The 13,718-nt window shown below is 38.9% G+C and overlaps 1 protein-coding gene across 1 annotated transcript in view; it reads right to left on the bottom strand.

Annotated features, from left to right (window-relative positions):
* Positions 1-13,022, bottom strand: part of LOC138770489 (vomeronasal type-2 receptor 26-like) — a 41,165-nt gene extending 28,143 nt beyond the window's left edge. Inside the window, exons 1-2 of the mRNA XM_069949595.1 lie at positions 12,838-13,022; positions 5,001-5,292 (exon numbers count right to left, since the gene is read on the bottom strand). Of these exons, the coding sequence (XP_069805696.1) occupies positions 5,001-5,292; positions 12,838-13,022 (477 nt within the window). The remainder of the gene's footprint in view (positions 1-5,000; positions 5,293-12,837) is intronic.
* Between the last annotated feature and the right edge of the window lie 696 nt (positions 13,023-13,718).

Raw genomic sequence — 13,718 nt, 5'->3', positions numbered from 1 at the left:
GCCGTTGTTTTAAAATAACAGCAAATATTTGCCATTAAATGGCGACTATCCACTCAATTTCAACATTGTGTGAACAGAGCCTTTCTGTGTGTTTAATCCACTCCTGGTTTTGGTTGCAATATGAGGACCACAATACTGACTGAAATATACGTAGTGTGAACCCAGGCTTAATCTGACCCGGACTTTTGTGCATCAAAGGGATGTGTCCTGAAGGGGTTAAAAATCTCCAGTCTTTCCATACTTATCAGCTGCTGTATGTCCTGCGGGAAATCTTGTTTTCTTTTCAGTCGGGTACAGTGCTCTTTGCTGACATCTCTGGCCAAAACAGGACCTGTTCAGAGCAGCAGTAAATCTCCATAGAAAACCTCTGTTGCTCTAGACAGTTCCTGTCTCGGCCAGAGATGTTAGCAGAGAGCACTGTGTAGCACTGGAAAGAATACTCCACTTTCTGCAGGACATTCAGCAGCTTAAAAGTATGGGAAGACTGAAGACTTAGGGGGACATTTATTAAGTCCAACGTGCGCTCCGGTGCGTACGGCCGAAAACCTATGCCAGCTGAGGACTGGAGAAGGTTTTCGGCGTATCTTTTGGCGGAATGAATGGTGAATCGCGCGGACTCTAAGTCCGCGCTCTCTGTTCCGTCCCCTTCACACCCCTTCCCAGTTCCCCCGACGTAGCTGGCGGAAAGTGCCGATTTGCGAATATTTTATTCGCAAATCGGCCATTTGCGAATAAAATAATGCGCAAATCGCAACTTTCCACCGAAAAAAAAAATGTACGCCCATTGATACATGTCCCCCTTACTCTGTGTACACAATCTCTACTTAATCACTAGCCTCCACAGCCTGTTTTGGCCTTAATGCCCAGGGCTGTTTTTCAAATCTGACCTGTCTCTCTTTATGTATTAATAACTCTGCGATGCTTTTAATTATCAGTTATTCTGAGTTTGTTTTTCCATAAAATATTCCTCTTCATGTTTATGGTATACTGTGGTTGATACATTCAGTAGTTTTTTTTTTGTAAAAAACACATTTGTGTAAAAACGTGAAGCATTTTAAAAATAACCATATTTGGTATTGTCGTGTGCGTAATCACTCCAAACTATTAAATGACTACAATGCTGTAGTAAACGGTGTAAGCGCAAAAACCCGCAAAAGTGCAAAATTGCACGTTTTTGTTTACATTAAATCCAGAATTTTTTTAAATAAAAAGTTATCTAAAAGTCGCATACAGTATACGCAAACAAGGTACCTAAAGAAAGTACAGATTGTGGTTCAAAAAATGACATCTCACACAGCCCCATAGATTAAACAATAAAAGCGTTATAGGGATGGGAATAGAGCAATTTTAAATAAATTCATTTATTTTTCAAAAGGTTTTAATTTTTCAAAAGCCATCAAATGATATAAAAGTTATACAAGTTATATATCGCTGTAATTGTACTGACTTGAATAATATAGATGACATGTCTGTCAGTTTTACCATAGGGCGAACGGCGTAAATACAAAACCCCTCGAAATAAAAGGAATTGCACCTTTATTCCAATTTCACTGCACATATAATTTTTTTCATTTTTTTTTTTTTCAGAATATTTTATACAAAAATTAAGTCTGTATTTGCAAAGTATAATTGGTGTCACAAAAAATAAGGGCTCATGTGGATCTGTAGGGGAAAATATTCAAGCCTAGTGGCCTTTTAAACATGAGGAGGAAAAAACGAAAGCGCAAAAATAAAAACTGGCTCCATCCGGTTAAACCAGGCACCACTCCTCAAGGTTGTGCTGTCCTGCTCTGTAAGCTGATTGGTGATTCTGTTCATAAGATGGCTGAGCATGGAGGAGCAGGTGATTACGCCCGCTTCATAGCAGGTGGGGGCCGGCTGCAATCAGCAGCCGGGACCTCACCGGTAATGACACGCTGCAGTGTGACTGCGGGGGTCCCGATCAGTAAAATGGACCGCCTGAGGTCTCTCACCTTCCTCCCTGCTGTCCGATCAGCAATCTGCTGCACTAAGCCTGCACAGGCAGGCTCAATGAGCAGATCGCCGATAACACTGATCAATGCTATGCCTATGGCATAGGAATGATCAGTGTAAAAATCAAAGTACTGTATGTAAAAGTCCCCCAAAGGGACTTCAAATGTGTAAAAAAGGTTAAAAACACTATTACACTAGCCCAAAACCCCTCCCCCAATAAAAGTTGAAATCACCCCCCTTTCCCATTCTATAAATAAAACATATAAAAATAAATAAACAAATAAACATATAATATACCGTAGCATGCGTAATTGTCAGATCTATTAAAATATAACAAGCGTCATTGTGAACGGTAAACGGCTTAGACGAAAAGAGGGGAAAAAATGCGCGGATTACCGAATTTATGTTACATTATATATAAAAAAAAATAATAAAAAGTGATCAAAACGTCCGATCTTCACAAATATGATATTAAAAAAAACTAGAGATCATGGCGGAAAAAATGACACCCCATACAGCCTCATAGGTGAAAAAAAAACTGTTATAAGCGTCACAATAGGGCCATTTTATTTATAATTAATTGCCAAAAAAAAGGATTTCATAAAAAAAATATATATATAACATTAGAGAATCTGTGTAAACCTGCATATGGTTGTGTTCGGACTGACCTATAGAGTAATAGTATCATGTCGCTTTTACCATATAGTGCATTACGTAGACACAGGAACCCCCCAAACGTTACCATATTGCATTCTTTTTTACGATTTCACCAATTTATATCTTCATAAATATTAATTTTGGAATTCTGTCATACATGTTATGGTAAAATGAAAGACGCCATTACAAAGTACAACTATTCCTGTAACAAATAAGCCCTTACATGGGTTGTAGATAGAAAACTGAAAGTGCTAGAGCTCTAAGAAGGGGAGGAGGGAAAAACAAAAACACTAAGATCAAAATTTGCGCGGTCCACTGGGTCATTTTGGGCCTGGTCCTCAAAGGGTTAATGGGAACCTTTTATCACTTTCATGCTTCCTGAACAACATCAATGGAGTGGTCCATGGTGGCTTCTTATCAAGCTGAAAACTCGATTCTAACAGACCGCGATGCTCAAAAACTCAATCAAATATTGAAACCCATTGGAGGTCATCAAGTCCACAATGACACCTCAGACATTGAAGCAAAAACACCTCTGGAATACAACTGAGAAAGCAAGGAAAGCCTTCTTTACACATAAAGGGGTATGTGTCTCATGAAAACGCTGTAAGGCTATGTGCACACACTGTAAGGGACAGACCGTCCCGTGACCTGGTGGACGCATCCGTGTGCGCCAGCATCAGAACTCCCCACAGCAAACTATGCAGCGAGCGTCCAGAGCTGCTTGCTCCACAGTGTACACTGACATGTTTTTTTGCGGCCGCTATTTAATGAAACTGACATGTCAGTTGTTTGCGGCGCCGCTAGGGGTCCCGGCCGGAGCGTATACCATGTGTATACTCTCTGGCCAGGACCCCAAAGACGGAGAAGTATTGTATATTTTATAATAATCACGGCCGTTGTACAATGGACGTGATTTTATGAAAATATACGTTGTGTGAACATAGCCTAAAAATGGATTTTGAGGCCCTTAGGTTGAGACCTCCAAAAATGGAGCTTGAGCCCCTTGGGTAAGCACTCCAAAAACTAATTTTATGGCCCTTGAGGTTAGCCATCCAAAAATTGTGCTTGAGGTCATTGTGTGTGAGAGTCTGCTGGTGTCCCGCCTTAAAAAATTACTTTAAATGGGAGGAAGTAGAGGAAGAAATTAGTTAAACCATGCACTCCATACACTTTGCTTAGAACATTTACATATGGGGGCAGGCAATACATAACTGATTTTTTTAAATCAACCTTGTGCATGGCGCAATGAACAACTTTTGTCTAACAGGAATTCAACTAAGCCAACACTGGCGTACAGTATATAGTATGCTTAAAAAATTTCACATAGGGCATCAGGCGATACGTAGCAGAGATTTTTTTTTTCTTTTCAACCTTGCACAGAGCGCAATAAACTGTCCTGTGACAATTTTTATCTAACAGGAACTCAACTAAGCCAACACTGGGGTATACAGTATATTTATAATGTTTGATGTACTGTGGCAGCTGGTATGTAACAGAGTCTTTTTTCTTTTTTTTTATGTAGTGCAGAGTGCAATAAGGTGTTAAAGTGTCCTGTGACAGTTTGAATGTAACACAAAATAGGCCAACACAGGTGTATACATGAGAATTATAAAGTGCCATTCTGTCTGTCTAAATAGCTTATGTCTTGGTAGTCTATGCACTGTGTGGACGGAGCTATATGCTGTGCTGTGTAGTATCACTAAGAAGGGCTTTTGGGGTCTTGCCTACCTATAATCGGTGAAAATCCTTACTGTCCCTACTCCAAGATTTCTCCCTCAACTTGCAACAAATAGAATGTACTGTAGAAGCAAAGAGAAGCCTAGTCTTCACAATTAACAGCAGCTTCCTGTCTGCCTGTGAGAATAAGCAGCTGATGTCCTGGAAGCTGTCCTATTTGCTGTCTATTAAGAGCTATATGCTGTGCTGCATATTGTTGTAGCCCTAAGAAGAGCTTTTGGTATCTTACCTGCCTACAATCAGCTAAAATCCTCACTGTCCCTACTCCAGGATCTCTCCCTCACTAGCTTCAAGATGACATCTGATGACGAGTAACAGGAGCCAATTTTTTAAAGTTTTAGGTCACATGAGTAAGCCAGCCAATGTGTGTAGATGCTTTTCTTGTGATGCCTGCATGCTTCTAGGGCCTGTCACACCCTTCCTGCATAGTTATTGGCATGGTGGGAGGAGCATCAAATTTTTACTGTGTTTTTGCTCAGATACTCCATAATTGAAATCGAGTACATCAAATAGTGTAATATTCAAACAAATAGCTAATCGCTACTCACTCATCTCTAATTAATAAAGCAACATGTACATAACGGTGCACAAAGAAAAATCTGTTAATCCTTACCTGCTACTAACATTACCTGTGGAATATTGTAAAATCCAAATATCCTGATCAGCATGATGGAAATTTTAGAGGACATTCCATCAAGAAAGCCAATTAGGTTGGGTATATTTCCGCAACGATAATTTAACACTAGGTCCTCTATCCCCGAAAGAATGTCAAACATGCCAATCAGGGCTTTACCTTCAGTAAAACATGGGTCAATCACTTGGAAGCCAAGACTGATGTTAGGCAGCAAATATGGATTTTCGTTAATTTCTTTTATTGCAAATACAAAGGCTAAGAGATTCTGGTAGGTCCTGAGGTTCATTCTGATACAAACAGGAAAATCAGATATACAATTATCAGTCTGAACAATAAAACTACTGACAGGTGAGTTAGACAAATGGAATCAAAGGGTTGAATAAACATAGTAAAGTTACCAAGAAAAAAAGATGCATCTATAAAAGTGCATTTCCAAAAGCGATTACAAATACTATATTGTATTGAACATGATTAAAACACTGACAGGGGTATTGCACTCAAACATAACTTTGCACATTTAGCTCCCCATGGTGAGCTAAATTTCAAACTTGTAAGTATTTATTCACACCCCATCCACCTTTGTTCTTAGGCAGCTGATGTAAACAAGTCCCTGGCAGGCTGTATCTGCAACTTTGTAGCTATGTTGTAATGCTGTGGAGGGTTAAACTGAGGCCAAGTTGATAATAAATTCACTGTGATTATCCCTCTGTGCATTACAAGGCTTCTACAAAAATGCAGATAGGGACTTATTTACATCAGCAATCTCAGAAGAGAGGGGAAGACTGAGAGAAAAGCTCACACACAGTTTTTTGTGTCTTAAGCAGAAAGCAGCAGCTCAGAATTGTGGAAAGCAGACTGTATAGATAATAAGTATGAAATGCAACATATAAAAAGTTATGTTTGAGTGGAATGCCCCTTTAAACCATGTCAAGATCATATGCTAATCCACATATGACCGCTAAGTGCTGCAGAAGCTCTAATGTAGCTGGACCTAAGGGGACCTGAATGAAAGTATAATCATATATGTAAACAACAACTTGTAAGGCAATCATATAAAACAGCATGTTAAATATAACAGCAAAGTTAATTATCTCTCGTAAAGTATATATCAAATATGTGTCATACAGTTCATGAACAGTAAACACAAAACTTAAAAGAATTTATCAATTTCCAAGAAGTAAATCTGTTAAATAACTGAATGAAACACTAGAGAGATAATCCAAACCACACCTGAACTGAAATAGGGTTGTGTTGTTTCTGAAAGAAAATTGCCATATTTTTTAAAGCTGCATAATCCTTTTAAACCTAGACCTTACACAATGGTATCAAAACACACAGGGCATTACAGCTTACCACATGTGGCTCTGTGTAACCTCAGATTGGAGAGAGTACTCATGGGGTATTCTGTACATCTGTAAAAGTATCTACAATGGGCCCATAAGCACCTTGTCACCTATGTGAGTCAGGCACTACTGGTCACTGTTAAACATTGTGGGAAATAATGTATAACAATGCTTTAATACCATACACCAATATTACAAAAGACTAAAAGACTATAGGTCTATCATTATTAACCCCTTCCCGTCAGTAACATGTATATGTACAGTACGTATATATACGTTCCTGCACTGATGGGGTTACTGATATGTGCGGGATCGCTGCAGTGAGAGCAGTCCCGCACACATAAGTGTGTCCGAGTCCTGAGGTGATGAGAGGCAGTTGCGATCCCGCAGCTGCATCTCATTAACCCCTTAAACGCCGCAATCTATAGCGATTGCAGCGTTTAAGGGGCTCAGTGACAGAACAAGCATCTCTCACTGAGTGATCGGGACCCCCAGAACATGGTCCCTATCGCTTGTGCGAACAGGCGGGGGTAAGTCACTTACCTCTGTCCTGACGGATCGGCGATCCATGTGCTCTCAGACACAGTGTTATCGCCGATAACACTGATCTATGCTATGCTATGGCATAGCATAGATCAGTACATGCAATGTATTGATTGGATGTTTTACTGTAGTAAAAATTGTAAAAAAAATAATAATAATAAAAAAGTTTTTTTAAAGTATTAAAAAACCCTTATAAACCCCCTCCCAATAAAAGTTTCAAATACCCATTCTAAAAATAAAAAAAAAATAAAATAAATTAACATATTATATATGGTAGCATGTGGAATTGTCCGATCTATTAAAATATAACATTATTGTTCCCACACAGTGAACAGCGTAAACGAGAAAAAAAAAAAAAGGATTGCTTATTTTAATAAATTATATAGCAATATGATATTAATAAAAACTAAATATCATAGCGCAAAAAATTACACCTCAACCAGCCCTGTAAGTGGAATAATAAAAGCACTATGGCTCTTGGAAGGTGGGGAGGAATATTGCATTAATCTGACCCGGACTTTTGCGCATTAAAGGGCTCTGCCTATTTTTAGGTGAATCATTGGATTTTTTTTATTGCAAATTTTTGGTCTAAGTTCTATTTATGAACCAGTATATATGTTTATCAATTCTTTATTTCAGGTCTTATAAACAATAGCAGCAAAATTGTATGAGATGTTTACAGTAGTGAAAATATGAAGCTACAGAGCACGGAATGAAATTTAAAAATAGAGTGTAACTGGATTTACGGCGACTAAACATGACAGTATGAATCAGTAGAGCTGTGCTACGTGCTCATACGCTCACTGAAGGGAAAGGGGGAGTCAAAGATCTAGAATAGATCTGAAATTCCTTAAATTCGTTTTTGCGAGGAGTCTCTGTAAGCGAGCCACGGTGCCGACTTTTGTAATAGATTTGTCATGCGTGTGGTTCACTATATTGGTCAGTAGTTCTAATCTACATATTTGGTTGACCTTCTCCACCCACTGGGCTACCGTGGGTGTCTCACTCTGCCAATGCAGGTGTATGAAGAGTTTTGCAGCTGCGAATAGATGCGCATATATGGGGTTTCTGCTCAGTTGAACATCCTTTGAAGGGAGGTCAAGTTAGATCAATTCTGTGCAAAGTGCAATTTCAAAATTATTGTTAATTACAGCCATATATAATGTTGATGTGCCATTACTAATAGATGGCCGTCTTTTAGTGCTAAGAGACGAAGGTCACTCATTCTATGTCTCCATGTGTCTTTTTTGACCCTTTGAATCTACGGTTGTAACTTTACAATAATGACCATCCTTTGTGCAATAACGAAGATAACTGTGAAATGATCTGTTGTTATTTGGACTAAAATGGCCCAAAAAAATGTTGTGGAAATATAGCCTCAATCTGCAAAATTGCTAAAAAAAAAGGTTAATTATGAAAACCATCAAACACTTTAATGAAACTAGCTCTCATGAGCACCATCCCAGATAAAGAAGTCTGAGATACCTCTGCTGAGATACATCTCAATATCAACTGTTCAGAAGATACTGTGATAACCTGACCTTTGTGGTTAAAGTACTGCAAAGAAGCCACTACTGGAACATATCCAGACTGCCAATGGGATGGGATATGTTGGACCACAGAGTGAAGTAAAAGCAGCCAACAAGTTCTCAGCACCTCTGGGAGTCCCTTCAAAAATATTAGAAAACCACTTCAGGTGACTACTTTATGAAGGTTCTTGAAAATGCCAAGTGTGCAAAGCTATAATAAAACCATAAGAGGGGTAATGTTAGGTTTGGGTACAGAAAGACACAAGACAGGTGAAACCTTTGCGATTGCAGCTGCCCCACTGTCCCTGTCTACTTCCTGTAAACTACCCTAGGCGTCAGCTGGTAACTAGGGTTACGATCCCTAACCTTTTTGAGTGTAACGCAAAAATGCTGAGAAGACACATAAATACAATAGTCTCGGGTGAACAAACCATGTTGGTAACAATCCATTGCTGCGGTACAAAGTCAGAAGTCAGGAAAACAGTCAGAAGTCAAGCCAGAAATCAGGAAAACCAGGAAATTCAATCAAGAAACAAATTCTAGCTTAGTTTCTCTCCCAAGGAGGCTCTATCTCAGGCAAGGAGGATACATAGGGGAGTGTGCTTATGGAGACTAGAGTGCCAGCCGCATGCAGTGACTAGGGCTGAGACTCCAGTTCCAGACCACATAACAAAGCTGACTGGCGGTGTCGGCTGCCAGTCAGTCAATACAAATAAATATCACCTGTGCTGATCATCCGGGGCTGGTGAAGCCAAGGCCATGACAACATAAAAAAGGACGCTGCCATGCCCTTAGCAACCGTCAGGGCCGGTCATCAGGGACATGTCGGCATGTTCCCTGCACCCAGTCAGGCCAGAAACAGGGACTCCATCAGAGACGAGAACAGACCGGCCGCATGCTCCAGCAGTGCCAGGAGTGTGACAGCCGGCACCTGACAGCTACTTTGAATAATCTAAAATATAAAGAACATTTTGTGGTTTAATACTTTTTGGTTTAGTATATAAATTAAAAATAAAAACTATATAATATAAATTGTATTAACCCCTTCGTGTCAGCAATCCATATATATACGTTCCTACTGCACATACCCTGTGCAGTAGGAATGTATTTATACGTTCCTACGCTGACAGGGGCTTTATGATGAGAGCGAGATCACTGCAGAGATAACGATCCCGCTCTCATCTGTGTCCAGTGCCGCAGGTAATGAGAGTCAGCTGCGATCCTGCAGCAGACTCTCATTAACCCCTTAAATGCCGTGATCTACAGCGATCGCAGCGTTTAAGGTGCTCAGTGACAGATCATGCATCTGTCACTGAGTGATCGGGACCCCCGCAGCCGTGCTGTGGGGGTCCCGATCGCATGTGCCGACAGGCGGGGGTAAGCTCCTTACCTTCGTTCTGTCGGTTCATCGATCTATGTGTAGAGTCTGCTCTCAGGCAGACTCTATACATAGATCGCCGATAACACTGATCTATGCTATGCTATGGCATAGCATAAACCAGTATATGCAATCTAATGATTGCATGTTTTACAGTTAATAAAAGTGTTAAAAAAATAAAAAAGTGTAATAAAAAAGTTTTGAAAAGTATTAAAAAAAACTTTGCAAACCCCCTCCCAATAAAAGTTTAAAACACCCCCTTGCCCATTATAAAAATAAAAATATAAATAAATAAACAAACATATTACATAGCATAGCGTGCAGAATTATCCGATTTATTAAAATATAACATTATTGTTCCCGCACGGTGAGCGGCGTAAACAGAAAAAAGAAAAAACGCACCAGGATTGCTGATTTTATAAAATTATACATCACAAAAAATGAATAGAGAGCAATCAAAATTTTTCTGTTACACCAATATGATATTAATAAAAACTAGAGATCATGCCGCAAAAAATGAAACATCAAGGTGGAAAAATAGGTGTAGGTGGAAAAATAAAAGCACTATGGGTGGCATGTATCATCCGGCGAACGGATGATTTTCAGCGGAACGTGCCGATTTGCGTATTTTTTTATTCGCAAATCGGCACTTTCCGCTGAGTACGCCAGGGGGGCGGAAAGGGGGCATGTAGTGGGTGGAACGGAGGGCGCGGACTCAGAGTCCGCGCAATTTACCATCCGTTCCGCCCAAATATACGCCGAAAACCTATTCCAGTCCTCAGCTGGCGTAGGTTTTCGGCGGTGCACACCGGCGCGCACGGGATTTATGTAGAGGCAGTCCGCCTCTACATAAATCTCCATAGCGCCGGAGAATGCGGGGGCATTTTTAAGTAAAAAACGCCGGACTTAATAAATGCCCCCCTATGGCTCTTAGAAGACAGGGAGGAACATTGCTTTAATTTGACCTGGACTTTTGTGCATTAAAGGGCTCTGTCTTGAAGGGGTTAAACAAACAATAACAACAACTGTGGAATGAAAAGATGTGTCCAAACTTTTGGTTGGTGGTGTATTATAGTTAAACTACCCTACAAACTGCTGGATGTTACCTACAGCTGCAGGACTAAACATTTAATGATGAATGCAGCAGATTGACATTTTTACAATTATAAAATATCTTAAGGAGATGAATTTGCATTCATGTGATGTAGATAATTTCCATTGACTTTGGGCACTGGACTGTTAATGGATCAAAAGTGTTTATATACACCTTGTGGTCATGTCATGATGTTTACTGTTATTTAAAAAAAAAAAAAAAAAATCAACAAAACAGTCTAATTCTTCAAGGTCAGAGGAAGAAACTCAGGTGACTTCAGCATGCAAATAATCCCCGATAGTAACCCTCAAGCTTTCTTTAAGCTGTGTTCATCACACGTGCTCTAGCACAATGAAAAGGCATCACTTCATTGCAATAATTCATTATTTAATTGCTAATATAATTGATAATAAAATCACCTCAATTCACACAAAAGCACCCATATAGTAAAATCCCATATAGTACATACAGAAAAACACCCAGATGCAACAGCACATAGAAAGATAAACACCTTTACTTGTCTATTTGTATACTGGAATTTTTTTTTATAGTATTTACAATATTGGAATATTCAACAAGATTTTCCCATAATGGACTGAACCGACCGACCGTCTCCATGGTGCCTCAGCATTCAAATTCCTTCTCACTGCAGTAACACAATGACTATAATTACTGTGCTTCACTTGTAGAAACCACCAATACAATGCAGTAACTGGAAATTTCCTACAGGTAAAATATTGCTTTCATGGCTAATTTTCACCTGTAAAAACATATAAAATACCCTGGATGTGGTTTTCATGTACTTTTATCCTGGGATGTAAAACCAGTCAAAACATTTATTTTAAAATAAAAAAGAAAGAAAGGAAACCCCCCAAGACAAGAATTTTTTTATTCACTGGATTCTATTGAAGTTAGTGGGAAAGCAACTCTTTTTTCTCACACAGCTTAATTCTAAAGTCCTAAAGTTAAAGTGTCGCTGTTGTTATAACTTTAAAAACCTAAATCAACAGTTTATGTGAAATAAATCAAGTTTGCAATTTACATTTATTATTATTATTATTATTATTATTATTATTATTATTATTATTATTATTATTATTATTATTATTTTGTTATCAAGCTGTAAAACAGAGCTATATTTCTGTATAACTATACTATACAGAAATCCAAGTCCAGTCTCCTAAAGGCAGCTTTTTTATCTTGTGTTGGTTGAAAAAAAGAGACTAAACACATAAAACCTGACCGACCAATCACATGACTGCCTTCTCTGTCAGCGCTCAGATGGCCCGGGCCTTTCTGTGTTTAGACTCTTTAAAAAAGAGAGAGTCAGAACATAGGGAGTGCCATGTTTTCCATGATTACAAACTTGCTTTATATCACATCCCCTGTTGATTTAGGTTTTACTTGAAATGACAGGGATTTATTTTGCACCCTTTTCATCTTATCTTGTCACCAAATATGGGTCATATTTTGGAATATCCAAAAAAAAGTCTCCTCTACAAAAAGCTTTCTTAGAAGAAAAAAAAAAAAGAAAAAGCCTGAAAATTTGACCAAAAAATGAAAATACTGGTTTTACAAACTGAAAGTTTTTTTTTTCTTCTTTTCTAGAGTGAATCCAAGAGGAAAGAAGAGTACCAGTGTTTCCTTTATATTTTCCATCCATTTGAATCTACTTCTGGATTTGTGAAAACCAGCTAAAAGCTTAAAAGAATCTCAATTTGAATTTTGGAAATTTCTGATGTTATTTCCCTGTAGAAATACATGTCCTTAAGCTCACTCAGTGGATATACCTGCATAAATGTACTGATAGGACAAAGAACAAAGCTCGGCTGCACTACACCGGCACACAGTTGTCAGTTGTGCTACACCTGTAACTTATTCTACTATATATTTGTATGCTATACCTTTATTTTATGCAGTATTGGGTAATATTATTGATTACTTACATGCGGCATTCAAACAGAGTTCCCAGAGGTCTTTTGTCAAACTGAAACTCCATCTGCATTTTTGATCCCATGACAGTGATTATCCCACCAATGAGTAAGTCTCCTTCTTGGTAATAATGCGGAGATAGTGGAGACTGTAAGGAACACGTTGACGTCTTCAGGCTACCAACAGCATGTGGCAGCATGAGGAGAACTAGAAGCGAACTAATAACACTGCACATAGTTCAGAGATATTACTGGTGGGAATGATATCTTAATGTGTCCACAGTTCTATGTGTACCTAATGTTCCTGGCTTCTAGAATGACACAGAAAATCAGCCTGCGACCTTCCCCCATAATGTGCTCTTGGCGTAACCCTAAACTGTCCCGCAGTTTTATGCCTTTTGTATTGTATGCAACCAACACAAGGGGTGTAATTTTCTATACATTATAATTACTGAAAATTATACATTGCAGTCAAAGCTTTTTCTAACCTATTTTTTTTTCTAAAGCTATTTGTGAAAAAGTTTAAGAAAGGATTTAATTTTTTATTTTCTTGTTAACCCCTGACGAACAGGGGTGATTTAGGCCTTTGTGACCAGATCAACATTTCACTTTTTGAATGCTGCATTATAAGGCCATGTTCCCACTGTGTATAACACCGACTGTCCTGTGACCCGGCTGTGTCACAGAATGACCGTTTACCACTGCACACAATGGAGCGCTCCCGAGCCGCATGCTCCATTGTGTGAACTGACATGTCAATATTCAATGACATATTCAATAAATAGCAGCCGCAGAAAACTGACATGTCAGTTTTTCGTTCGGCCGGATGGAATCCCGGCTGAAGCGTATACTATGTGTATACAAGATTTCATTCATTCAAATACAACTTACAGTAT

This window comes from Dendropsophus ebraccatus, chromosome 13 (genome assembly GCF_027789765.1).
Source record: "Dendropsophus ebraccatus isolate aDenEbr1 chromosome 13, aDenEbr1.pat, whole genome shotgun sequence".
NCBI classification, from domain to species: domain Eukaryota; kingdom Metazoa; phylum Chordata; class Amphibia; order Anura; family Hylidae; genus Dendropsophus; species Dendropsophus ebraccatus.
This window is presented reverse-complemented; position numbering and strand designations above follow the sequence as displayed.